This window comes from Panthera pardus, unplaced genomic scaffold (genome assembly GCF_024362965.1).
Source record: "Panthera pardus isolate Hobbes unplaced genomic scaffold, ASM2436296v1 HiC_scaffold_24, whole genome shotgun sequence".
Taxonomy (NCBI): domain Eukaryota; kingdom Metazoa; phylum Chordata; class Mammalia; order Carnivora; family Felidae; genus Panthera; species Panthera pardus.
In genome coordinates this window covers 53,872,594-53,884,908 of record NW_026526810.1, presented here as the reverse complement: position 1 = coordinate 53,884,908, position 12,315 = coordinate 53,872,594, and the positions used below count along the sequence as shown (strand labels likewise).

Sequence of the window (12,315 nt, the reverse complement as noted above, 5' to 3'; positions counted from 1 at the left end):
TATGAGTGTTTCTGTGCGCGCGCCACTCCGCACCCCCAGGATGAGCTCGAAAAAATATATCACTAAATATAGCGCCAACAAGCTTGACCGTGACCTCGCCAAAGCAACAGTACTAGGGAAAAGGAGCAAATCTTGACATGAACAAATAAAAGATCTGGAGCAAGAAAGTCTGTTAACTCCAGGTGAGAGAGCGTGGTGAGACATTGGAGCCTAAAGGAAACGTTATTTCACAGGCACATTCACTTGTCTCTCCCTTCCCTCGCACACCTGAAGCTCAGTTCATGGCTGTCATCTCCCGCCCCCTTTTCTATCATGGCCAATCAGATTGCCCAGTTCAAAACACTTCTTAGCGATCTTAAGAGCTATTCAGGAGTCATTTGCACGCAGGTCTACGCGCCGGGAAGGCGGTGAGCAGAAACGATTCTAACCGCTTTAAATCCCAGCACTTGGGGTCGATGGGAGCAGACCCTTAAAGCTGTACCTCAATCTTATAATTTTGAGCAAGGAGTTGGTTTTGGCTAAGGTCTCTCGGGCTTCTCAAATGCCAACCGCAGCACCATGGGGGCGTGGTTAATGTCTTGTTGGGACTCAGGGAAGTGCAGTTCTCTGGAGGACGAGGCCTGATAATACCATAAAAGGCTGGTTGTCTCACTTCTGAAGGCACGTTCGTTGACCTTCCTTTAGGAGCGATACCCGCGATTGCCCTGTGCGGAACCCTTAGTTCTCGAGTCTTGTCTCTGCTTCCTAGCTTCATTGGCTCCGCCTCCATAAGCCTTACTGGTCCACTCTCAGAACGCCCTCCTGGATACAGACCGCACCCCCTCGCCTCGACTCCGCCTCACCAGCCCGTAGCTTGGCCCAGGCGGTAGTTCGCGTTTTGAGCCGTTCGTGCCACCATAGCTGCTGCTGCTGCTGCTGCCGCCGCGGAGCTGAAATCGCCGAGCGCGATGCCTGAGGGCGCTGTGAGCGGGGTGGCCCCCGCGCCCTGGGGCTGGTGAGGCTGGGCCCGAGCGGGGGCGCTGGCGAGTAGCTGGGGCTGCTGAGGGAAGTGAAAGAGAAGGGTCCAGTCTCCTGCGGAGGGCCAAGGGTCGGGGTGGGGGAGGGAGGCTCCCGTGGCAGAACCGGTTGCCGGGCCACAGCGAGCCCCGCAGCGCCGAGTGTCCCCACGGCCGCCAGCTCAGGTGTCCAAAGCCCCCGGCGGGACTCCTTAGTGGCCTAGGGGACCTCCTTCTTTAGACACCGCAGTTGCCATGGGAACAGTTGGGCATTAACGGGGACCAGACCAACCACCAGCCCTGCTAGGGCCAATCCCATCCCTCCGGCTAAACGCCTTTGGCAGGCGTGGGCCTGGCATTTCTTTGCAGCTCAGGCTTGCCCCCCCCACCCCCCCTTTTTCATGGGTTTGTCCTTCAGATGTAACAAACAGCGCGGTGCTAGAAGGCAGGTATGAGAAAGAGGGAGAGGGTAATACCTAGAGATAATAGCTGCAGACACGACTAGGCAGAAGGTAAGGTGGCCTCTGCCATCTCAGGTCAGTGGGAGGGCATACTGGAAGGACCTGTGGAGTGGGAAGGCAGTGCTGCTTTTGAGACAAGTCCCAAGATTGGGCCAGGAACTGTCCCCTGGGGCTCCTCATCATGATGGCTGTGGAAGGGTCAACCATTACCAGCCGGATCAAGAACCTACTTCGATCCCCATCCATCAAATTACGCAGGAGTAAGGCAGGAAACCGGCGAGAAGACCTCAGCTCCAAGGTGAGTCCTGGTATTGGGAGGCACTCCTTTCCAAGCCTCCCCTCCTCTGCTCCATGTTCCTCTTTTGCCTTCCTCTTTCTTAGGAAAGAGGAGAACTAGAAGCTCCTGTTGGCTCTAAAGGAGCAAGTGTGCCCATTTCTGCCCCTTAAGAAAACAATGATTTGGTTTTAGGTTAAAGGAAGCAGCAGTGGGCATGGTGAGATTTCTCCATGAAGACGAATAGGAGGAAGGCAAGCTGGATTCAGTTGTGGCCTCACTACAAACTAAGTCTGTGCTTGGGGAAGCCAGTTCATAATTGATGACTCCGTTTCCCTTCTTGGAAGAGGGTAGTGGGACCACATATCCTGTGAAGGGCTGAGTTGTGACTAATGTAGCTGCAGGTGTTAGTGTCACAGCTGAGGTTATGCACGACAGGAGTAGCAGAATGAACACCTAGTTTGAGGAATTGATTTGGTAAATGCGTTTGCCTGGGGTCAAAACAAATTTATTTGCCTTTTCTAGAAACCTAAATTAATTTAACTGGAGCCTCTTGGCTTCTTAGGAATGATAACATGCAAGGAGCCCGGTATCTACCAGTAAAACAGACCTCCTGGTTTGTCCTTGAACATTGCCTATCTCATTCGCTCTCTGCCAAGAGCCACATCCCACCCTGCTTCAGAAGTTCCTCAGAGGCCTAGTCCCTTTCCATCCCCTCACTTGTCTGAGTATTGGCTTTATGCTTTCTTCAACTTTGTTGAGCCTCCACAACTTTGGGAATACAAAAGTAGACTAAATTCATTTAATCCCTAAAAGAATCTGGGACTTTGTTCCCACAGGATCAGATTAGACTTTTGTGTCATATTAGCAGCCTATAAACACAGTAGCCTTGTGTGGTGCAGGATTGCTACAGGGAGAGGCATTTGAGACAGCAGCATTTTACTGCCTTGCCTGTATCTCTTCAGAGATGAATAAAGCCAGTGAGAAATGATTTAGAGTGCTAATGTACAACATGGCAGGATTGTGGGAGGACTTAGTTCAGATCTCTATCCTTTAGCAGAACCTTACTTGGATTTGGTCAAAGGGAGAACATCTTTCCTGTATGTTTCAGCAGGATGTTTCAATTCAGTTGAAATTGGCTATAAGGTTCCACGGCAGTGGAGATAGTGACCTATATTAGGAGTCTAATAGGAGTTCATTGTTTGTATTCTGCAGAGGTAGGAGTAGGTGCCTGGAACTTAGACACTGTCTTAGATTTGACAGTGTTCACTCACTTACTATGTTGGATCATTCTTAGTGCTGCAAGTGCTCTTATTCTTGGCTGATAACTTGACAGTGACTACCACTATTAGAGCAATCTTCTCATATCTTTTGACCTCTTTTTCTGGCCAAGAGTGGTATAGGCAGTAGAAATGTATGATGGGAGTTTATTCTTCAGTGTTAATACTTACTATAATTCTGGTCTGGAATCCAGAAGGTACTGTCACCATTCTTTAAAACTTCCCGTATCACTCATCACTAATGCATTCAACAAATGCTTATTGTGTGCCTGTTATGTGTGGAATCAGTGATGAGTAAAATATCCTGGCCATCAAAGAGCTTGTGGCTAGGGGCACCTGCGTGGCTCAGTACTTAAGGGACCCTTGGTCTCAGCTTAGGTCTTGATCTCAGGGTTGTGAGTTCAAGCCTTGTGTTGGGCTCTGCCCTGGGCGGGAAGCCTACTTAAAAAAATAATAATTCTAGGGGCGCCTGGGTGGCTTGGTCGGTTAAGTGTCCGACTTCGGCGCAGGTCATGATCTCAAGGTCCATGGGTTCGAGCCCCGCGTCGGGCTCTGTGCTGACAGCTCAGAGCCTGGAGCCTGTTTTAGATTCTGTGTCTCCCTCTCTGCTCCTCCCCTGTTCATGCTCTGTCTCTCTCTGTCTCAAAAATAAATAAACGTTAAAAAAAATAATTCTAAGAGCTTGTGGCTAGTCAGACAAACAAACAAATAATTACAACATGGCATGTTGAGTGCTTGTCTTAGAAGTAGGCCTAGAGGTGTTAAGGGCAGCACAGGGGAGGGATCAGCTTAGGGCAATTAGGAAAGACTTCAGAGAGCTTGGGATGCTTGAACTGTGAGTCCTGAGGCAAGAGAGGAGGAGAAACTCTCTAGGAAGACAGTGAAAAAGAGAATCCTTGTGGCATCACCATTAAACATCCCTGTTTCAAATAGGAATTCAGTGTTTCCGACTGCTTTAAATGGCTTTGTTTGTCCTAGAGCTGTGAATGAGGGGAATACTTAGCTGAAGTTGAATGACTCTTGAATAGTCTTGACAGCAAGAGGGCTTATGTCTCTTTTTTAGCACCCAAAAGTATTTGCTGTCTTTGTGTGCCTAGGACCCTACAGATGCCTGATCACCCCCCACTCCTTATTGAAGACTCTACCTAAGATGACTCTAAAAGCCTGCCCTGTAGCAGTCCATCTAGGATCTGAGGTATAAAGCTTAGTGAGCTGCTCTAATGTGTGTTGGCTGTGGGTAATCATGGTAGCAGTCAGAAAGCTTGTGATTCACAGATAACTAACTCTGAAATAAAATTTGAAGACCAGAAGACATAGGCCTTTGAGGATGGTTGTAGGGGGCAAAGAAGGTGACAGAGGGCCTTTATGGAGCTCTTACCTCAGATAGCCTGCTGCTTTGAGTCATATTGTTCCTCCTGTCTAAAGTAGCCTTTTCACCAAATTCTCCACTTACTTTTAGATCCAACTCTATATTTACTGGAGCCATAGAGCCTTCTCTGATTAGCCCCGTACCTTGGGACCAATCTCTAATTGTTCTTTTATGTATGTCTTCATTTCCTTCCTTCCTTCTTTCTTTCTTTCTTTCTTTCTTTCTTTCTTTTTTTGTGAAATTTTAAAATATTTATTTATTTTTGAGAGAGAGGGAGAAACAGAGCACAAGTGGGGGAGGGGCAGAGAGAGGGAGACACAGAATCTGAAGCAGGCTCCAGACTCTGAGCTGTCAGCACAGAGACCCAAGGCAGGGCTTGAGCCCATGAACCATGAGATCATGACCTGAGCTGAAGTTGGAGGCTTAACCAACTAAGTCACCCAGGCACCCCTGTATGTCTTTCTTTTTACTTTTTACTTTTTTTAATCTTTATTTATTTTTGAGAGAGAGAAAGACAGAGTGTGAGTGGGGGAAGAACAGAGAGAGAGGGAGACAGAATCCCAAGCAGCCTCCAGACTCTGAACTGTCATCACAGAGCCTGACAGCGGGCCTCAAACTCATGAACTGCGAGCTCATGACATGAGCCAAAGTCAGACACTTAACCAACTGAGCCACCCAGGTGCCCTGTGTGTCTTTATTTCTTATGGTCAAGGGCCTTGTCTTTTATTTCTTTCACATCACAATACAGTGTAAGGTATGCAGTAAATACTAAATGAATAAATGAATGAAAAGAATAAATGAATGATGTCAAATATAGTGGGGATAAACGTGGAATTCCAGAAGAATAGGAAATAATTAGGAGCAGATTTGTGACCTCTTTAAAGAGAAATTGAAATTAGGAATAATGTTGAAAAAGAAGTAGAGATGTAGCCTATTTAGGAGTGAAGAGCCCAAGTGAGAAGGGGAAGTACATATATGCAGAAGGTAGTGCTCATGAAAGACTTTTTAATTCAGGAGAGACCTAGTTGAAAATATGGCTTAAATATGGTTAGAAGCTTGAAATGAAAGCCAGTAGAAATGGGGGTTGAGAGTATTGATTGAGAAATGGGTAATTGAGAGCTGGGATTTGTATTAAACTTTCTCTAAGGGAAGGAAGTCTCTGCACTGAGATAGAATTGGAGAAGAGTAATTTGAGGTTTTATGCCAGATCTGCTGAGTCTCGATGAAGTGTAACTCAAAGTTATCAGTTGTAAACACCTTTCAGCTTCAAATCCTGTACAGTTGTCAGTTCTGCCTTTCATCTCAGCTGAGGCTGTGTTTTCCTTCAGCATGTGTGTGCTCCGGGGAGCTAGCCCTCCCCCTCTTTTCTTCAAGCTTCCGGAAGATTTTTATGTGGAAGGAGCTGGGTCGTTTTTCTGTTTTAACAAAGGACAGAAATGGAATGAAGCCGAGCAGGCATGATTTCATTGAGGGATACAAAAGGATTGCCTGTGCTGGAGAGCCGTTAGATTTTGAAAAAGTAAGTGAAGAGGTTTTGAAATCCTCCTCCTCCTTAATAGCCATTTATCCAGTCTGGGGTATGTATTATTCCTTTGAAAACAATGGGCAAGGTGACTTGGAGCTTTCTTCTAGTTCTCTGTTTTTATGGATACAGCTCTAATGTTTTCTCTGTCTCATTTTCCCCCACAATTTGCTCATGTCTCATTGTATGGTGGAGCCTTTTCATATGTGGCTCTAAGAAGAGTTTGTGTAGGGGATTTTCATGGAAGAGAAAAAACTGGCAATAATCTAATTTTCGCTTTTGCTTAGTGTTTGAGTCCAGGTATTAGTACTGAAACTTTTTTTTATTATTAAGTTTATTTATTTATTTTGAGAGAGATAGAGTGTAAGCCTGAGCGCAAGCATAAACGGGGGAGGGGCAGAGAGACAGGGAGGGAGAGAATCCCAAGCAGGCCCTATGCTGTCCATGCAGAGCCCAACGTGGGGCCTGATCTCATGATCCTGAAATCATGACCTGAACCAAAATCAAAAGTCAGACACTTAACTGACTGAGCCACCCAGGTGCCCCAGTCCTGAGACTCTTTAATCTGCCTCCTTGGTGGTGGGGAAGCATATTCATTTTCAAAGCATTCATGGATCAATGGTTCAAGCTTGATGGCTCTCGACTTAGGAGAGGAGACAGGACAGCAGTGAGATAGGATATTTGTGCAGCATTTCAAAAATGCATATTCCTGGGCCCCATCCTAGCTATATGGAATCAGAAGCTCTGGGAATAGAGTTTAGTGGTTGTGGATATATTAAGCTCCACCAGAAGTCCACTGCTGGGTTACGAACCCTTGGCTTAAGTGCTAGGACCCTGAAGTCTGTTGGCTTCATACCCAAGTCCTCATTGAGGCTTCTTGAGGGTATAGAAAGCTAGTCCATTAAGTATACTCTTTTCCTTGAATAGTTATCTCCACTGTGTCTTTTAGACGGATTGCTCTGTAAACTATTATGTCAGAGATAGATCTGAGAGAACTGCCCTGTTGTAGGGTCAGATATGAGGAACTGATAATTGCCTTACTAAGACAGATCAGCAGGAATTTCCTCTGTGGGCAGGAATAGGAAACTTTATGATAATATCCCTGAGTCCTGGCCAGTTTTTTATGTCACCATTCCACTACCCACTTCCCTTGGCACTCATAGGAACCCAGAGTTTTTAGTGTTTAATACACACTCCCTGGGCTCCCCACCTACAATTAGATGACAAAGGATAGAGGGCCCCTGTGGGCAGGAGCCCTGCCGCTCACCAGCCTTTGTGAATGACCTTGGGCAACTTCTTGCCGAGTCTTCTGTCACTGATATATTCCTCAAGTAAGGCTTGTAAAGTGTCTTGAGATCCTCAAAACAGGTGGCGTGCAATGAAAAGTGTGAGGTGTTCTCCTGGTTTTGTTCCTTTGATCTCCGCTTCATTTCTCCTTCCGGTGCCTGCAGCTGCCCTCAGCCTTCAAAGTGATTCTCACTGGAGAGAGAGAGGATTCTTCTCTCACCAGCCCAACTCTTCCTTTGCTGTCTAAAATAGCCCAGGCTGTAAGTTGTCTTGCAAAGCCTTCCCTCATCTACTTGGTCTCACTCATTTCAGAGTCTGACGGCACTGCTGCTTTCCAAGTTTCTTTTCCCCCCTCACTTGTAATTTAAGGCAGGTGTCCCCTGTTGGATCAGTTTGAGTCACTGTCTTATTTCCTGCCCATATTTTGAATGTCTTTGGGGCCATTGGGATTTCTCTGCCTTCACTTCTGTCTTCTCTTTGTCACCTGTGTGTTTTCATTTCTTGACTTGTGAGAAAATGTTGGTAGAAGTGAGCCATCAGCCTGACTTCTGTGACCTCTCTGTCAACCCACTGAATCTAAAGTTGGGCTTGTGGCTGTTATCACTGCCCCTTTGTTTGGAAGACAGTCCAGGGCTTGAAATTTGGGACTTTGTTTATTCAAACTAAGCCTCTCTGGGAACGTGGTCTGTTGCATTGTTGTTCTCAGAGTATCTGTTGGTTTTACTCTATGGGCTGACTGCAATGTTGGTAAGAAAACAAGCTACAGTGTTTTCAGTAGGATTTGTTGTATTATACATCACATTCCCACTGCTACAAGTTAAGTCTCTCCTCTGGGCTCCATTGTTTAATGCCGGACAAGGCCGGGTTTTCTGTCAGCTTCCTTTTACAGCACTTGTCAGTAGAGTTGTGTAGTGAGAGCCCACCTGCTTGGATGTTTGCTGAATCGAGTCCACATTGTAGGTTTTACCTTAACTTCTGTTACCTCTTAAAGAAAGCTCCGGTAGGGGAGGGCCAGAAATAAAGTGAGTATGACAGACACATTGGGCACTGTGGATCTTTAAGGTTGGTGTTTTTGAGTGTTCACATTTCCCACACCTTGGTTTCCTTCTTCCCAACAGTTATATCAGCAAGTCTACAATGCTTCTTAATTGGCTATATCATTTTCCTCTTGTTTTGAAGGGCACTTACAGAAGACTGAGTTCACATCACAGGATGGGTATCTCCTCTTAGACTTCTAGGGAGTAAATTCCACCCCCTCTCATTTTATCACACAGAATGTTTGTAATGCTTCTCTGGTCTATAAAACAGTGGGGTTTTTTTAGACTAGATTTCTAAGTTTATATACTTTAATCTCTTCCTAAAACTGGAATGAAGCTGAAGATGGTTTCCCTTCCCTGCCCCTGCTTTCATAGCTGAGATTTAAATTTACTTAAGATCTTGGAACACTTAGTGAAACCACATGGCTGATTTTTTTTTTTTTTCCACTGTGTCACATTCTCTTTTGGAGGAATCCTGAGAAGGGAGTTTCTTAGGTTCTCCTGGATTTGAACATTGCTTCTCATTCATGCTGAGTGCCCTACAATTTCTAACTTCCCATATGTCTCATCAGGCTTTGAGTTTGATATTCCTTTAGTGGTGCCTCTGCTCATTTCCCCATACACTCAGCTGACCCTGTTAAAGGTGCTGGCACTTCAAAAACAAAACACACTTTAAAAAATTATGAAGTATAGCAGATACAGGAAAGTTTGTGAGGTATTATAGTATAATATTGTATGTAATTCTAATATAGTCCCCCACGTAATCACCACCCAAAGTCAAGAAATGGAGCACTACCAAGGTGTTGGCAGTTTCTGAGGATGTGATGCTAACAGTGTCATCAAGGTAGGTGAGGGTGGAGATGAGGTTTATGTGTTATGTGGTTAATATGTTTTTTTTTTTTAATATTTTTAACGTTTATTTTTGAGACAGAGAGAGACAGAGCATGAATGGGGGGCAGGGTCAGAGAGAGAGGGAGACACAGAATCCGAAGCAGGCTCCAGGTTCTGAGCTGTCAGCACAGAGCCTGATGCGGGGCTCGAACTCATGGACCGCGAGATCACGACCTGAGCCGAAGTCGGATGCTTAACCGACTGAGCCACCCAGGCACCCCTAATATAGTTTTTCCCCATCCATTATGAATTTGTGCTATTCAACATTCTCAGGCAGTGTGCTTACTGGAACCACTTTTTCCAACTTCTGTTGTCAGTGCTTCCTTTCCTTATCTTACTCTCCTAAAATCATACTAGAAATAATAATACTTGTAGTGGTAATAATGACTAACATTTATTGGCTTTTGCTGTGTATGTACTGTGCTAAGCATTCTACATATATTATCTCATTCATGTTTTACATCACCCTACAATAAACACTGTCACTGTCACCATTTTGTAGGTGAGGAAACTGATGCTAAGAGAGGTTAGGTGGGTAGCTGGTGGTTACATAGCCAGTAGGTGGAGGGACTAGGATTCAGACCTTGGCTATCCTAACTACAAAGCCTACCTTAATCTTTTTTTTTTTTTTCTAAATTTCTTTATCTATATTTTTTATGTTTTATTATTTTGAGAGAGAGAGAGCACATGTGCATGAGCGGGGGTGGGGTGGAGAGAGAGAGAGAGAGACAGAGAGAGAGAGTGAGTGTCCGAAGCAGACTCCACTCTGCCAGCACCAAGCCCGATGTGGGGCTCGATCCTATAACTGTGAGACCATGACCTGAGCCAAAATCAAGAGTCGGATGCTCAACTGACCGAGTCACCCAGATGCCCAGCCCACACTTAATCTTGATTCTGTGCCTCTCCCAGGGAGTCTTCATGTGCACAGTGTGACACTGAGCATATAAGTATGCCTAGTATTGCTATAGCCAAGAGTTGCACCCTGCGTTCAGCTTGGAAAAGGGCAGTACCTGAAAAAATACACGTTTCCCCCAACTTTCCCCATAAAAGTTGATATAATGAATTTCTCAGACTGTTGTGGAGTCATCACTTGGTAACCCTCCTTTATACCTCTACATCCTTGCTTTTCTTCTCACCCCAACCCCCGATTTCCACTCCTTGCCTTGTGGTACCATTAGGAACAGTTCAACTTGTGGTTCTGTGGGTATGTGAATGTCAAGTTGACAGGGTGCAGTTTAGTGGCATTAGATGACCTTAAGCTGAAAGTAGTTGCTGCTTCTCTCTGGGGTTGGAGCGAGGTGGGGGAGTGCAGTGGAGACCAACAGATGCCTTGCTTGTTTGGGTGTGTGGGATTCGTGGCCCTTGAACCTGTCTTGCCCTTAGTTGGCAGTTGATTGTGTAGCTCACACTCCTGATTACTTGCTAGTTCTACCTACCCCAAACCTCTCCTTTTTCTCTGTACTCCACCTCTTTGTTACTCCTGTGCCTGTCCCTACTCACAACTGATCGTATCTTTGAAGCTGTGGAGAATCGCTGAGTTGAAATGCCTATGTTCTATGGGGAAAAAAATGGATCTAAAAATGCCACGTGCCGGAGCCAACCTGGATGATGCCAAATGGAGTTCAGTGAACATGAAAAAGAGCAAAAATGAGGCCATTTGCCCACCTGACTCTGGTTGAAAGGCTCCAAGGTTGCTTAGTTCCTTGAGCAAGTGTCTTGCCTCACCTCATCTCAAATTTGTATTATTTTGATTTCTTTTCTCAAATAGGCAGTGATGATAACATCATGGGTAAAAAAGCACGGGATCTTAATACATGCTTTCCTGCAGCTGCCCCAGTTAGTCTGAGGAGAGGAAGCCCCAAGCCAGGTGGATTGGGTGGAGGGCAGCCCACAGGCAGTTTGTGATCATGGGGGAGGAGCTCAGAGCATGCTCAGAAACTCTGACCCTTGCCACCTCTCAACTGCTGCGTTGGAGAAAAGCAAGCAGCTGCTTGTCAGAACTAAGTATGCAACAGGCAGGCTGTGGGCCTCCCTCTGTTAGTTACCCTGATGCTCATTGGTCAGGTTCTGTTTGGGAAAGCACACAACATCTAAGATTGTTTTCATATGACATATAACCTGTTGCAGAGTTTTCTAAACACGTCCTTTCTCCTCATGATGTCCTTCCTTCCCCAGGCTTTTTGCAAAGCCCCCACAGCAGCTGTCTTAGACGCTTTCCCTCATAGCAAACCCAGAACTGGCTAGCGAACATGGTTTCTAAGAGTTAATGTGCAGACAGAGGAGTGGGTAGGGGCAAGAGGCAGTGGTCTTGTTAAAATGCAGATTCAGATTCAGGCCTACCCTGGAACTCTGCAATTTTACCAAGCTCCCAAGTGATGCCCGTGCTGCATTTCCTTGAGTCAGCCATATATTGAGTAGTCAGGCGTGTGTGTGCATGTGTGGGGGAGGGAGCTGGCTTCTCTCTCATTTGTAAAATTAGAATACTGATGGCTTCCTCCTTGGGCTGTTGTGAGGATTAAAGGAGATTTAATGAATGTGAAAGCACATTGTAAGGTCTAAATAAGTTTATAGCTGTTAAGGGGTTGCTAATATTATCAGGGTCCATGGATTTCTAGAATATTAAGGAATTTTTTTCTAATTTTCTGGCAAGATTTTATTTTTTCAAGTTTCCGTTTGTGAGAAGTTCTTTTTTGCAGGTTCAGCCTCTTCTGTTCCAGCATTGAATCATCCTCCCTGTGTAGCTTTTTATTGTGACCTATCCTCAGTACCTTTTTCTTGCCAATATTCTAACTTTTATTACAATCCTGACCAAAAGGAAGGCTTTGCAAATATTTTTTTTTATACGAACGACTGTGTAATTTATTATTTCAGGGCTATGAATATGAGTTTTGGGAACTAAAAAAGTCAAAACAGTAAACCATGGGTGGATGGGGATGAAAGTCCTAATTTACCTAATTTACTATGTCTGATGAGAAACCACTGGAGTGATGAGCATATTTTTTAAGAGCAATACCTTCTCTAAAGATAACTTTTTTCTTCTTTGGGAGCCAATTCATTTGTATTGAGAAATAATTCAGGAAATGAATTAGTCCTAGAGCTTCCTTTCAGACTAAGAATTCAAAGGCAGAGTGAAAATGTGTTAATTTTATAACCCATTGTTTTAAGTGTCTAATGTAATAAGAGTGAAATATTCTCTTTA

At 45.0% G+C, this 12,315-nt stretch overlaps 1 protein-coding gene and 1 long non-coding RNA gene across 7 annotated transcripts in view; both read left to right on the top strand.

Annotated features, from left to right (window-relative positions):
- Positions 1–12,315, top strand: part of MAPKBP1 (mitogen-activated protein kinase binding protein 1) — a 53,846-nt gene continuing 41,531 nt past the window's right edge. For 2 of the 6 annotated variants that reach the window (XM_019442486.2, XM_019442483.2), the window contains exon 1: positions 4,936–5,898. In XM_019442486.2, the coding sequence (XP_019298031.2) occupies positions 5,602–5,898 (297 nt within the window). In that variant the 5' untranslated portion in view covers positions 4,936–5,601. Of the gene's footprint in view, positions 1,755–4,935; positions 5,899–12,315 lie in introns of those variants that run through there. The other 4 variants (XM_053889186.1, XM_019442487.2, XM_019442488.2 and 1 more) reach the window with 4 other exon arrangements.
- On the top strand, positions 1,763–4,657 carry LOC128772970 (uncharacterized). Its single transcript, XR_008417111.1, has 2 exons — positions 1,763–3,483; positions 3,703–4,657. It is a non-coding gene; the product is annotated as an uncharacterized LOC128772970 (long non-coding RNA).